At 48.4% G+C, this 13,108-nt stretch overlaps 1 protein-coding gene across 1 annotated transcript in view; it reads left to right on the top strand.

Moving 5' to 3' along the window:
- The window catches only part of PEBP4 (phosphatidylethanolamine binding protein 4), a 209,645-nt gene that overhangs the window by 115,532 nt on the left and 81,005 nt on the right, over positions 1 to 13,108 (top strand). The window contains exon 4 of the mRNA XM_004763272.2: positions 11 to 109. Coding sequence (XP_004763329.2) covers positions 11 to 109 — 99 coding nt within the window. The remainder of the gene's footprint in view (positions 1 to 10; positions 110 to 13,108) is intronic.

The following is a 13,108-nucleotide window of genomic DNA, read 5'->3' as shown; positions in this document are numbered from 1 at the left end:
TGTGTTTCAGGACGCAAACTACATCTTGGTGATGGTAGATCCAGATGCCCCGAGCAGGTCTTCGCCCAAAGCTCAGTTCTGGAGACACTGGCTGGTAACCGATATAAAGGTAAGCAGGCCAGCAGGCACTTTCTGATTCATTTGGGGTTATAGCTAGAGGATGACTGTTCTGTGTGGTTCTTGGCTTTGACTTAGGAGGGCTGGGGACCCTGAAGGGCAACGACTTGCGTGTCAGGTTGTCCTTTGCACCCAGGTGTCACAGCCCCTTCCAAGTTTTCTAACAATTTTGGAAAACATCCGGGATCAGTGGTGCACAGGTAAATGGGCTCTCGGGATAAACCAGGTGGGAAGAGCCCCGATTTGTCGTGTTTGCTGATTTCTATAATGTAAATACTTCCATCGTGGGGTTTTGAGTTCCTGATGATTTAATGATTAACTCACACATTCTCTGAAAATTTAACAATTGGCTCCAGCGTACCACCTCCAGGGGCCTGGATTCAGAGGCATGGGGCGATTCTGTGTAGTCTGGTGTGGGGGAGCAGAGCTGTCCTGCAGGAGCTCCCCCTCCTAGTGGGCTGAGGGGCTTGGGGGAGGCATGGTGATGTCCTTTCCTTTGTACAGAAACAAGTGGCCTCCCCTCCTCTGTGTCCCTCTGCCATCGCGTAATTGTAAGGGAACCTCACTCATCCATTCTGGAGTAGGTCTGAGGAACACAGATCGGGTGCAATGTTAACGGGCATTATGTGGAGGAAGAAAAAAAGGTTCTCTTCCCAAACAAGTTTTGGAGACTCCTGGTTGCACTGTATTAATCCCATTCCTCACTAAAGGGTTTTTTAGAGCTCTTAATATTCTAACGTGCACTATGTAGTATGCGTTTATTTTCCAACCGCATTTGACTGTTGAATCTGGAGTTCACGAGCGCCTGGCCACACACTCTGGAAAATCCATGCCATCCAGGCATCTGCGCCCAGAGAGCTCGTGGATGGCCTTCGCGAGGTGTGCGAAGGCATCAAGCAGTAAGATGGTGGGCATCCGGGACTAGAAAGACTAAGTCTGCATCTAGGTCTGGCTGGTCCCCAAATCAGTGATCACTGTTAAGTTGCCCGGAGTCCCTTTGGGCATTTCATGTTTATCTGTAAGATAGGAACCATGTTACCTCCCCTGTGCAGTTATCAGATACTCCAATGAGAGGACGTCCTGAGAGCGCTTTAAAAACCATAGTACCACAAGTGTAAGGAGTTCGTGTTTTTCCTCCCACCTCTGTGGGGCTGAGGAAGGGATGTCAGGGTGAACTAGCCATTGGTGCTCCTGAGCAACGCAGGGGCTCTCACAGCCCCTAGAGTGGGGGGCTTGGGGACCGCAGGCCCTTCACAGGATGCTCAGGTCGACCCCCCCATCCTCGGAGGCAGTGCTGGCTGTGGACAGCCTTGGAAGGGGCTCCCTCCAGGGAGGCTTCGGGCAGCAGCTTCTTGGACGGTGCCTGAGGGAAAGCAGGGGCATCGCTTCAACACACCACCCCCCCTCTGGGCCAAGCCCTCCTAGGCCCTGTGAAGAGCCTTGGAAACACCATAAACATGCAAAGGGGCAGAGCTGGGGGATTTTCATACCATCAGGGCAGGGAGAGAAGCCGAGGACACAAAAGGGAAAGATACTGGATCCAGCAGTCTAGAGCCCAGCTCTTTTCCGTACCTGGGATCCCCTGGCAGTCACAAGGGGGTGGAGCCCTCAAGAGAGGAGTGTTGCTCGGGAAGCCCCACACCAGGCCAGCTGTGAGAGGGTTCTACAGGCGCGTTCTGAGGCAGATTTCAGAAACTGTGGTGGATGGAGTAATTTTAGCATCAAGGCAGCTTGAGGCCGTGAGGCTGCCTCTCTTCCAAGCCTGAACTCCCCCCAACCCCCCACCCCTTCCCCTCAGTATGCACTTGGGACAGTTCTGTCACAGGCACTTTGTGGCACAGACGTGGGTTCTCAGCAACCCAGCTGAGAAGCGGAACAGGTGACAGCTGTCCGGCAAGACTGCTAAGCCTCAGAGCTTAGCAGGGCCACCTGCCCGGGCGTGGCCCTCGGCCTTCCCGCTCAGACCGGAGGCGGCTTGGGTTTCAGGCACATTTTCACCCACTTTCCCTGATCCAAGGGTCCAGCAGGAAGCAGCAGCTCCCCTCATCCCCATCCACTCAGCCTGCCCACCAGCTCCCAAATTCCTCCAGCCACATGGCCAGTATGAAAACCAGGCTCGTTCGGGTCTCAGGCTGTGGACCTCGGCCAAAAAAAAAGGGAAGGCTCTAATCAACCCCAGAAGCACTTCCTTTTGTTGGCGTTCGGGGCGGCTGACGGGGTCTCAGACCTTAGAGCGAGTTCAAATCCGCTGGGAAACGTGTTAGAATGCAGATTCCCAGACACCCCTTCTGTCAGTGTGGGGAGCATGAGTCCCCAGAAAGGAGTTTAGCCAGCTGAAGGAAGATCACGGAGCTCAGTGTCAAAATGCCTTGGTCACCGTCGTCACCCACCTGTGGAGCAATTTTCAAGCGACAGTCGCTTTTGACACTTCACGATGGCTTTGTGAACTAGGCATTTTGCCCATTTCGCAGGTGGGCAAGCTAAGCTTAGAGGGGTTGGCTGATGCAGTCTCTCGGCTAGAGGGTCATAGAACTGGATCTTCAGTCCAAATCCCACCAGCTCCAAACTGCAGACCCTTCCTGCCATACCGCATGATTTGTATATCTCTGCCAGCCACTCTGCTGTGGCAAGAGGCATCCTACTGTGCCCTCTCTGCCAGATGGGAAATAGTCTCTGTGGTTCGCCTACCTTTCCAGGGCTCTCTTTCTGGCTCCGTCTTACAGATGGGTGCTGCGAGGGAACCTCCCCAGGGGATGCTATCTTGGGCAATGAAATACACCTGGGAGGCATTTTGAACACTTTGGTAATTTTAACCCTTGATATGTTAGGTTAAGAGTAAAGCCTACCTAGTATCATTACCCTCAGCGGTCAGTGGCCTCAACAGTAAGGCACACCATAAAGTCACAGCCGATGTAGAATGATTCACAGTGAATCACATCCTTGTGATTCACAGTGGCCACAGATGTAGCCAGCTGAGGTGGAACCCCAGCTGGCCTTGAAATTAGGGACCCAGGTCTAATTGGGTAGTGGGTGCAGCCACGGCCGTGGGAGCCCCTCAGTAGGGGCGATTTGGGGGCCGTCTGCCCAGGTTGAAACAGCAGGCAGTTCTGAGGGGTACAGGGAACATCTGCAGCCCCCTGCCCCAAAGAGAGGCTGACAGCAGTCTACCACAGAATGGGATAAAGCTCTGGAGAGAGGAAACTTGTACAAAAACTCCACAGTAGGAGCCAGGCGTTCTTGGTGCCCTTTGTTCGCCGAATTCAACAAATACGGATTCACTGCTGTTTGCAAGTGTAAACACAAGGACTCTGGAGCCCGACAACTGGGTTCGAATCTGAACCCACCAGTATGGCTATGTGCTCTTGGGGGGCTAAATAGCTGAACCTGCATCGCTCCCTCGAAAAGTGGGGCCAATCAGTAGTCCCTGCCTCACGCCCTTGTTAGGAAGTTCAAATGCGTTCTTTTTAGTAGAGCACTTGGACCGGTACCCAGAACACATAGTGACCTGTGCACAATTGCTGGTCGTAACATCATCCTTGTTGTTTTAAGTCAGGCACCGCTCTGGCCCTAGGGCTGCAAATGTGCACACAACAGGGCAAATCTTTTCCTTCCAAGGGCTTCTGCTCTAGTGAGGCAGGGGAAGGAGGCTGCAGTGCGGGGCTGGGATTCCAGGGGCACCGGCGGTTCCCAGGGCAAAACTTCCCACAGCGGCAGGTTCCCATTAGCTCATGGGCAGGACAAGGTTTCAGTCCCCTAAGCTGGCCAGACCACGGTAGGCAGGGACTCCAGGGTAATGCATGCCATCCTTCTCCATCACCTCTTTGAAAAATCTCTCTCGTTGAACAAAAGAGATTTCGAACAGAGCATTGACAACATCTCCCTCCCCTCAGTGCCCTGTCCTCGGCTTTTTCTTTAAGACGTTTTTCAGTTCTGATTCAATCTAACTAATAATCTTCATGCTAAAGCCTAATTAAGATATCAATTAATTTGCATCATTCATTTCAGAAGAAAAGCTTATTGGTTCATCTTCTATTTGTCTCTGAAATTAGTGCTCAGAGCTTTTCATGCAGATATTTTCATTAGACTTTTTATTGTTAATGGGAATATTGAACACAGGAAGATGGTATATTAATACCTTCCACAAAGAATATCATGATTGGTGACAAAGAACACTAAGAACAATTAAGGAGACAAGAGTACCTTTTTTCTTCCAAAAAAGAAAATCTTCCTAGAAACCGTCAATGATTCTAAAATTTGCCCTGAATATCTTTTTTGTTTTAAGAAAGAAAGCGAAATGGCAAGTTCATGTTTCCCTTTCATTCAGTGCCCTCAACCTTTGGCAGCTGTAAGCGCAACCAATTCTGGGTGGAATTAAAAGGACCTCTAAGAGCCCATTATTCCGTCTACTTTTCTAACAAAGGTTGAATTTTTCCATAATGAGAAGTTGTCTTTGAAAGGACCCCTCAGGGAGTTAGGTGAATAAGATAAATGGGCAAGCAAATAAACAGATCAAGGATCTTAGCCCCTTGCTTTCCAGCGATGCAGTTGGCACACATCAGGACCCTTTTGCTTGAATGATCGATCTGTCCTGCTCCTGAGTGATCTCGGGAAAGTCACTTGGCCTCTCTGAGCCTGCGGCTTCTCCTCTGTAAAAATGACACAAATCCTTACCCTTCAGGGTTGTGACAGGAGAAGGAAATTACATATGCAAAGAGGGAAAGCCTCCCTAGAGAGAGGCTCTGTAAAGAATGGCAAATTTATCCTGTTCCTAACCAGTTGAGCAGCAGATACTGTAGAAATTTAAATATACTGTGTGCGTGCACACACGCGCGTGTGCGTGTGTGTGTGTGGAATACTGGAATATTATAAATATTCTAATATTATGTATATTATGCTATATATATATATATTCCAATTTCAATGTCTATCCTTAGAAGTAAGCAAATGATAACACACAGAAGAATAAACAATCTTTATCAGGACCACAAGTTCAGATGAAGAGATCAAACCAAGGAAATGGGATAGATTAATTAATTTATTTAGACCTGTATTTTTAGTTTTTCTGCTCTTTGCTCACTTGTCCATACATGCTTTGCCCTGTACTGTGAGGGTCCATTAATTTAAGTAATAAACACAGGAAGGCATGGCTTCTGCTCCCTAAAGAGCTAAGGGCCACAGTGGGCTTTAAGTGATAGGGACAGTGCAGGTGGGCCCCGGGGTATAAAGCAGATTGGTACAAGGCCACCCTGAAGGGGCAGGGACTAGGCCTGTACTTTTGGGTCAGATGAACTAGGGGAGGATCCAGGCTCTGGGACTTTCACATGGGAATTCTGAGCCTCAGTTTCTTTGTCATGAAAATGGGCATGATAATAATATCTCTTTCCTAGTGTTTGAGGAGATTAAGTCTCCTGACTCTGAACAGAATAGTAGGACCTCAGTAAATGGGATTCTCTCCCCTACGACCCCCAGTTTGGAGATCTGACCAGCTCGGAGTAGCCACTTAGAATTGAACAGCTTCCCTGAGGCTCTCAGACTTATGCTTTGCAAAGTAAGAATTCTAGGTAATGAGGCAAGCCTGCCAGTAAAAACAGCTCATCCTTTTTGCCTTTCAAGTCCAGGTGGGTTCAGGCCCAGCCCAGGGATCCCCACCTGACCAGGACCTGCTTTCATAGAGGCACTAGCAGTTGGGACAAGGGGATGGGTCCCCTCAGTGAGCCTTTGGGAATTGCCCTGTGCCCCCTTGGACCAGACCACAGCCAGGGCAGGACGCTGGGCTGCCAGGGCCGGTCAGGCCAACAGTGTACCCCCTGTGAGGACTACACATCTTCCCGGACACTTGCCATCTGTCTTTTTAACGCCAGCCAGCATCCGCTTGCCATTTCCTTATCACTCACAGTCCCCACCTTGCTGTCATTGTCCCACTGCAGAGATGCTTTCGTTCCCATTCAAAATAATTTAAATAAAATGTTGCTACAAAGTGGAATATTATCTTTTGATGAATGTTTTTAAAGCCCTTTAGGTTTTCATGGTAATTTGCCGTGTAAAATTATTTGGAGATAAGAGCCAAATTAGCTCTTGTATGCTGAGGTCGCTGTGTCCTGTTATCCATGTGAGCACTGTTTAAATATAATCAGCCCTCAGACTAATGCAGCATAATTGTTCATTTGAAATAGCTTTTTTTACTCCATTCAATGAGTCATTAAAATATTCAAGGGATAATGCAGTGAATTGGAAATGAATTTATCATATTATCCCATACATACTGTAGTGCTTCAGGTAACTAAGGAGAAAGAGAGAGAGAGAGAATGAATATGATGTGTACAAGCAAGAAAGGGGCCAGGATAGACAGGACTATGGTCAACAAAGCTTTTTAGCTGGTTTATGGAAACTATGTATAGAGAGGTTGACCAGGAGGTGGGGGGGGGGAGTACTGTTCTTCGAAGAGCTTGTGCTCTCTCTCTCTCTCTCTCTCTCTCCCTCATTCTCTCTCCCTCCCTCTCCCTCAGCACTCTGAGAGTCTGTGCTCCACCACAGCTCCGCTGTTAACTTATTTTTATCAAATATGTTTATATCAGAAAGTCGTTATGGAAACCAATTCTGCCATCCAGGAGAATTCCTGGATCAGGCAGAAAATTCTCTCTCTCTGTCTCTGTCTCTGTCTCTCTCTCTCTCTCCCTATCCTCTCTTGCCCTCCCCCAACACTGTCTCTCTCACACACACACACTCACACAGTCACACACACACCTCCCTCACACATACCCATAGACGGCCCCAAAAGGAACAGCACAGTCTTACCCCCCAATTCTGAACTCAGCTCTGACAGGGACAGAGAGTGGCTCCCCTCCGTGGCCACGCTGTAAAGTGGGTAAGACTGAGACAGACACCCTGCCCTGACACAAGGAACCTGGGCTTGTCACTGCCCCCTGGCCTCAGCCCCCCAACCCTGAACACATGCGCTTCGGAAGAGACAAAGGAGGGGCTGGTGGCAGCATATGGGAGGGATCCTTCCTTGATCTCAGGAGATTTCTGTTCTTGTGCACTCTTCATACCGCACCTGGAAGAACGTCTTCTGTTCTGGCCACAGTACTTTATCGTGAGCAGCATGAGGAAAGCAACCAGAACAGCGAGGCTGTGTAAATTTACGAGTATGTCAAGTGAGCAGGACCTGAATGAGGTAGGGATGGCTAGCCTTCTGGAACAGGACAGGAAGACGTAACAACTGTCTTTAAAAATTCTTTGAAGATTTCCTTAAGAATGTGAAGACATCTAATTGGAAAATGAGGGTGATCCAGCTGTGTTCCACTGGACAGAATCAGAACCAATGGCTGATATTTACAGGGAAGTAAATTTGGCTCCCTAGAAGAAAAAACTTTCTAAGAATTTGAACTGCCTGAAAACTGAGCATATACTCCACAGAGGAGAGAGCTTCTTATCACGGAAAGTACTTATTCGTGGGTGACCCAGGGACTCCCCCCAGTGCGTGAAAGGCTGGAGCGGGTGACTCCTTGGGTGTTTCCATCTGCGTCTGTCCTCTCCTGGCTAGAAATTCTCACGGCTTAAATTCATGTAACATATTAACAACAGCAGTAATAGTTAAAGAAGGAAGTAGGGTGCCTGCGTGGCTCAGTCAGCATCGGACTCTGGGTTTGGGCTCAGGTCATGACCCTGGGGTCATGGGATGGAGACCCACGTTGAGCTCTGTGCTGGCCATGGATTCTCCCTCTCCCTCTGCCCCTCCCCACCATGCTCACTCACTCTCTCTCAAAAAAAAAAAAAAAAAAAAAAAAGGAAAAAAAAAAAGAAAGAAGGAAGGAAGAATAGAAAAGAAAAGGAAAGAGAAGAGGAAAAAAGAAGATCAGGAAAAAACACAAGCTCACTTAGCATGTGGTTTGGGGCACTGTGCTTTATATGAATGTCTCATTTAGTCTTAACAAAAGCCCTAAGAGGAAGGTAATAGAGACAAGAGAAAGAAGGCCTGGAGGGACTGAGCTACTTGACTGGGATTTCATGGCTGCCATGTGGCTGACTGGGATTTGAATCCAGAGCCTAGACATGGGATCTTGAAACTTTGGACATCTCCCTTGTTGGGGGGAGGGTGTGTGTCCTGGAACATGTGACAGCTTCCGCCAGGGCCAGGTGTGGCAGCTAAGAGAGCCGGGACAGTGGAGCAGTTTGCACTCCCTGGCCCTCTACCCTTGGTCTCTGCCCTTGGCCGCCCCTACCTCCTCCAGACCACATGGCCTTGACTCTGGACCTTGAAATGCAGCACACGCCCCTGGAGGTCCATCCTCCGACTTACTGGGAAGCACATGATTTATGTGCCCGAGTCTGTCCCCTCAACTGTAAAAGGACACGAGCATCTGCCTTGCAGGAACGCTGTGAAGACTCAGTGAGATCAAATGTGGGGTGCACCAGCAACACGGTGCTGGGGCCATGTAGGAGGTCCTGCTTACTTCGGGGCTTGGCCCTGCTTCCACCGGCCAGTACCCCCAGTCCTCCACAAGAAGTTTAGAAAGTTAGGGGTGAACGGCACTCTCTGTACATACTTCGGGATGAGCTGTCCACTGGTGACAGTTTTTAAAAAGGTAAGGCAGGCATAGGACTTAACAGTGAAGTGTTGGGACCAGCTCCTTAACCAGCACTGTACTCAGCACTATAGCCATTAACAACAATAAATAATAGACAGACAGAGAGGTTTTTGATAAATAAATGTTAGAAGAATTTAAAATGTGATTTTTTTTTTTTTTTTTTTTTGCTGCTACTGAGTTGGAAGGATAAAGCTCATGTATAGGAAATAGTAGAACTCAAGGGGTATGGTGTCAGCTCTAACTGGGCTCTTGAGGCTCCGAGAGAAATGAAAGGGCAGAGCACTGTCCCCTTGGCAGTGGGGCAACCACTCCTCCTTCAAGGCTCAGCTCCTGATACCTCCAGCTTTATCTTTCTTCACTTTGTTATTATGTATGGGTCTCTTCTCCTGACTAGACCTTGAGTTCCCAGAGAGTAGAATTGTTATCTTACTATACTGCCAGCACTTAGCTAGGGGGCCCTGAACATAGAAGGCCCTTAGTAAGTGTTGGTTCAATCAGTTAATGAAGGCATGAGGCATGGATAAAAGAATAAAGGAAGGAAGGCTGGACAGGTAGGTGGCTGGATAGTGGCTGGGTTGGAGGAGGATGGATATGATAACTTCACAGCAGAGATAAAAGTTGAGCTGGGTCTCCGATTATGAGCAGGCCTGGAAAAGTCAGGATACCAGAGCCTCCGCTCCAGGAATGGAGGAGAATAACTAAACACAGGATGCCTTGGTGGCTCAGCCAGTTAAGCATCTGCCTTTGGCTCAGGTCATGATCCCAGGGTCCTGGGATGGAGCCCTGCAACTGGCTCCCTGATCAGTGAGGAGCCTGCTTCTCCCTCTGCCTGCTGCTCCCCCTACTTGTGCGTTCTCTCTCTCTCTCTCTCTCTCTCTCTCTCTTTCTCTCTCTCGGACAAATAAATAAATAAAATCTTTTAAAAAACAACAACTGCAACAAAACAAAACTAAATGCTCAGACATTTGAATGGCATAGGGAAAAAAAAATCATAAACATAAAAGCCGAGATGGCTGAGTTCATTAAAGCTCTTATCACTTCTGTCTAGATTATTATTGCAAAAGTCTAACTGGTCCCCGGTCCCCCTCCTACAACCCCAACCCCTCCAAAATTATCTGTTTTTTCTAAAATTGAAATATGATCACATTCGTTCCCTAGTTGAAGCCCCGCAGTGACTCCTCAGTAGCTCAGGACAGAGTCCTATCTGGCTAGCATGGTATTCACGACCTCTGAGGCTCTGGCCTCTGCCTCCCCTGATAGCCCCCAAGGTGCTTCTTCTGAACAGCTTGAGGTATCTCACACCTTCTGTGTGTCCCAGGCCTCTAGGGACCATGCTTGCTGTGACCTGTCTTCCTAGGAAGCCTTTCTTCAATCTGCAAATGCTTACTGGCCTTTCATGAATTAATATCTCATGAGCTAAGACCTTCAAAGTCCAGAAAGGACTTAGATTTACAATCACAAAGTCATTTTGAGAAATAGGATAAGAAAATATAAATTCCCAAATTGAAGCTGGCGAGTGTGATATCAATACCGATTTAATAAACAGATGGTCTGAGACAACATAGAAAACAGTGAACACTGGGAGTCAGCATAGGTTCACTAAAAACAAGTCATGCCTCCCCACTCAGATTTCTTCATGGATAAAAAGCACTGATCCAGTGAGCCAGGAGGAGGTCCACAGTACAGCTCCACTGACCAAGGCATTAGACTAAGTCAATCTTGGTGAACTTGTTGGCAAGGAAGAGAAATACAGCTTCAGTGACTATTGTGCTAGGTGGATTTGTGGCTTGTTAACAATTCCCAAAGAGTGTTGACTAACCACGTGTCACCCATAGGGGTGACACACCGTGGACTCATGGGTCCCACCTTGTTTGATATGTTTATAGATAGCATGCTCACCAGATTGGTAGATCCCACAAAGTTTCAAGGAATTGCTGGTATGATGGTTAATTTTAGCAAATTGGAAGGATGGGCCTGCCTTGAAAGACTTCAATTTAACAGGGGTTCATCTGAAGGTTCTATATTTAGGTTCTAAATCAATTGCACAAGTACAAAACGTGGAAGATCTGGCATGGCAGGAGTTCATGAGGAAAAAGGAGCAAAGGAGTTTTAGTTAATTTTTAAGCTAATCTTGAGCTAATAATAGAATTGTCAAACCATAAAGCAGGAATTAAGAACATAATGTAATCTTAGATCACTTCGATGGAAGTAAAGGCTTTTAGATCATTGAAGATGATAATTTCCCTTTACTGCATCAGTCAGACCACCCCTGTTCACTCATTCATTCATTCACTCATTCATTCATTCAGCCCATGTTCAGCATATCTTAGGCATTAGTTTTCATTCAGGTGCTCCAGATGATAAAATCCCCTCCACCAGGGAAGAGCAGCCTATCTGGTGAGAGAAGCAGAGGAGTAAATCAGTGATGACATCCCATACAGAGTGGGAGTGTCAGGGTGGAGTTAGGTCCCAAGAACCTGGGAGGAAAGAAGGTGGGCTCCACAGAGGAGGTGATCCTTTGAGCTGAGTAAAAACTGGGCGGGTGAACAGTGAGGAAAGGGCACACAGGCAGAGGAAGTAGCAGAAGCAAAGGTCCCGGGGCAGGAAGCAAGGTCCTGGGTCAGGAGCAGCCTGGCTGGGTTCCAGGAACAGAGAGAAGGCCAGTGCAGCTGGAGCAGAGTGGTCAAAGGGAAATGCACAGGAGATGAGCAATGAGGGAGACTGTAAAGGACAGAGAGTCTTAACCTTGGCCACTCCCTGGTTAGAATCACCTGGGAGGCTATGCTCCAGCTAGATCCAGACCAGCTAGATCAGAACCCCTGGAAGCCGAGCCCAGGCATCATTTCAGTTGAGAATTCCCAGGTGATACAAATGTGCTTCTGGTAGAGGAGGGAGACTGTGAGTCACTAGTCAGAGTATAAAGTTTCAGTGACACGAAATGAGTAAGTTTTAGAGATTAATACTGTACATGTAAAAATCTGTTAAAAGGGCAAATCTCATGTTGAGAGTTCTCAACACAATTTTTTTAAAAAGGGAAAGAGAAAATTGGAGGAAAACCAATATGATTCTGGGATTGAGAATTCTTGTGTCCTGGCCCAGGCAGAGAGTTTGGCACATGGCTATCAGGCGGCTTTAAAAACTGCTTTGGATGAAAACTGCTTTGTGTCTTTTTTTAATTCTTATTTATTGAAGTAATCTCCTCACCCAACATGGGGCTCAAACCCACAACCCCAACATCAAGTGGTACATGCTCTTCCAGCTGAGCCTGCCGGACACTCCCGCTTTGGGTCTTTATTATTTTTTTAAGATTTTATTTATTTATTTGAGAGAGGATGAGAGCACAAAGGGAGAGGGAGAAGCAGACTCCCGGCTGAGTGGGAAACCTGATGCGGGACCCGATCCCAGGGCTCCAGGATCATGACCTGAGCCGAAGGCAAACGCTTAACTGACTGAGCCACTCCGGCACTCTCTGCTTGGTGTCTTTAAAAGGTCACTCTAACTGCCATGGAGAAGGGCAGCATGGTAGCCACAAGAGGCCATTCCACTCCTTTGGGAGGGATGAAGGTGGCTGCACCAAGGTGACAGCAGTGGGCATGGAGAGGATAGCTCTGGGGTCTATTTGAGGTTAAGAGCCGACTGGACTTGCTTGTGGATTAGACATGGTAGGAAAGGATGATCCAAGGATGCCGCCTAGATTTGGGGCCTGAGCAAATGGCAGTGACATTTACTGAAATGAAAAACACTGGGAGATGGGCAGGTTGGAGTGCAAGGCAGTGGGGAGAGGATGGGGGGGACCTGAAGTTCTGTCTCAGACAGTTTATTCTGAGATGCTCTTTAGATCTTCACTGGAGATTTCAAGTAGGAGACTGAGGCAGAGGCGGGAAGTCAGGGAAGGTGGCAAGAGAGGAGGCCTGACTCTGGGGTACATCTGGGTGTTTGTAACCACGAGGCCTTTAAGGCTGCCTCTTGAGTACAGGGATGAGTAAGTTGTCTTTGGAGATGTTCACGAAGAAGCCATCGGCCAGGGATGGGGCAAAAGGTGGAGCCAGGTGGTCCTAGGCTGCTGCCTGTAGCTCTCAGCTGCCGGGATTTTATGAAAGAGCCTGACACCAGCCTGCCTAGAGCTGAGGGCAGAGAGGCCGTGAGGCCAGGGCTGTGCAGGTGCCTTGCAGGCCACGAGAAGTTGGCTCTGTTTAGCAGGAAACTGTGTGACTCTTTGAGAGGAGCTTGGGACTCGGAGACCTATGTCCTGGGTCCCTTGTTAGCTGGATGCCACTGGTCCAGTCCGCCCCTCCATGGGTCTCTGTCGTCTCGCCCGCAAATGAGCAGGTTAGGTAGGTGCGGGCCATCACACCCAGCTCTGAGAGTCTGATTCCATCCTCCATCCTCCCATCGGCGTCCTC

Source organism: Mustela putorius, unplaced genomic scaffold (genome assembly GCF_011764305.1).
Source record: "Mustela putorius furo isolate JIRA1106 unplaced genomic scaffold, ASM1176430v1.1 tig00003937_pilon_pilon_pilon, whole genome shotgun sequence".
Lineage (NCBI taxonomy): Eukaryota > Metazoa > Chordata > Mammalia > Carnivora > Mustelidae > Mustela > Mustela putorius.
The sequence above is the reverse complement of the archived record's forward strand: the minus strand, read 5'-3'. Positions and strand labels throughout refer to the sequence as shown.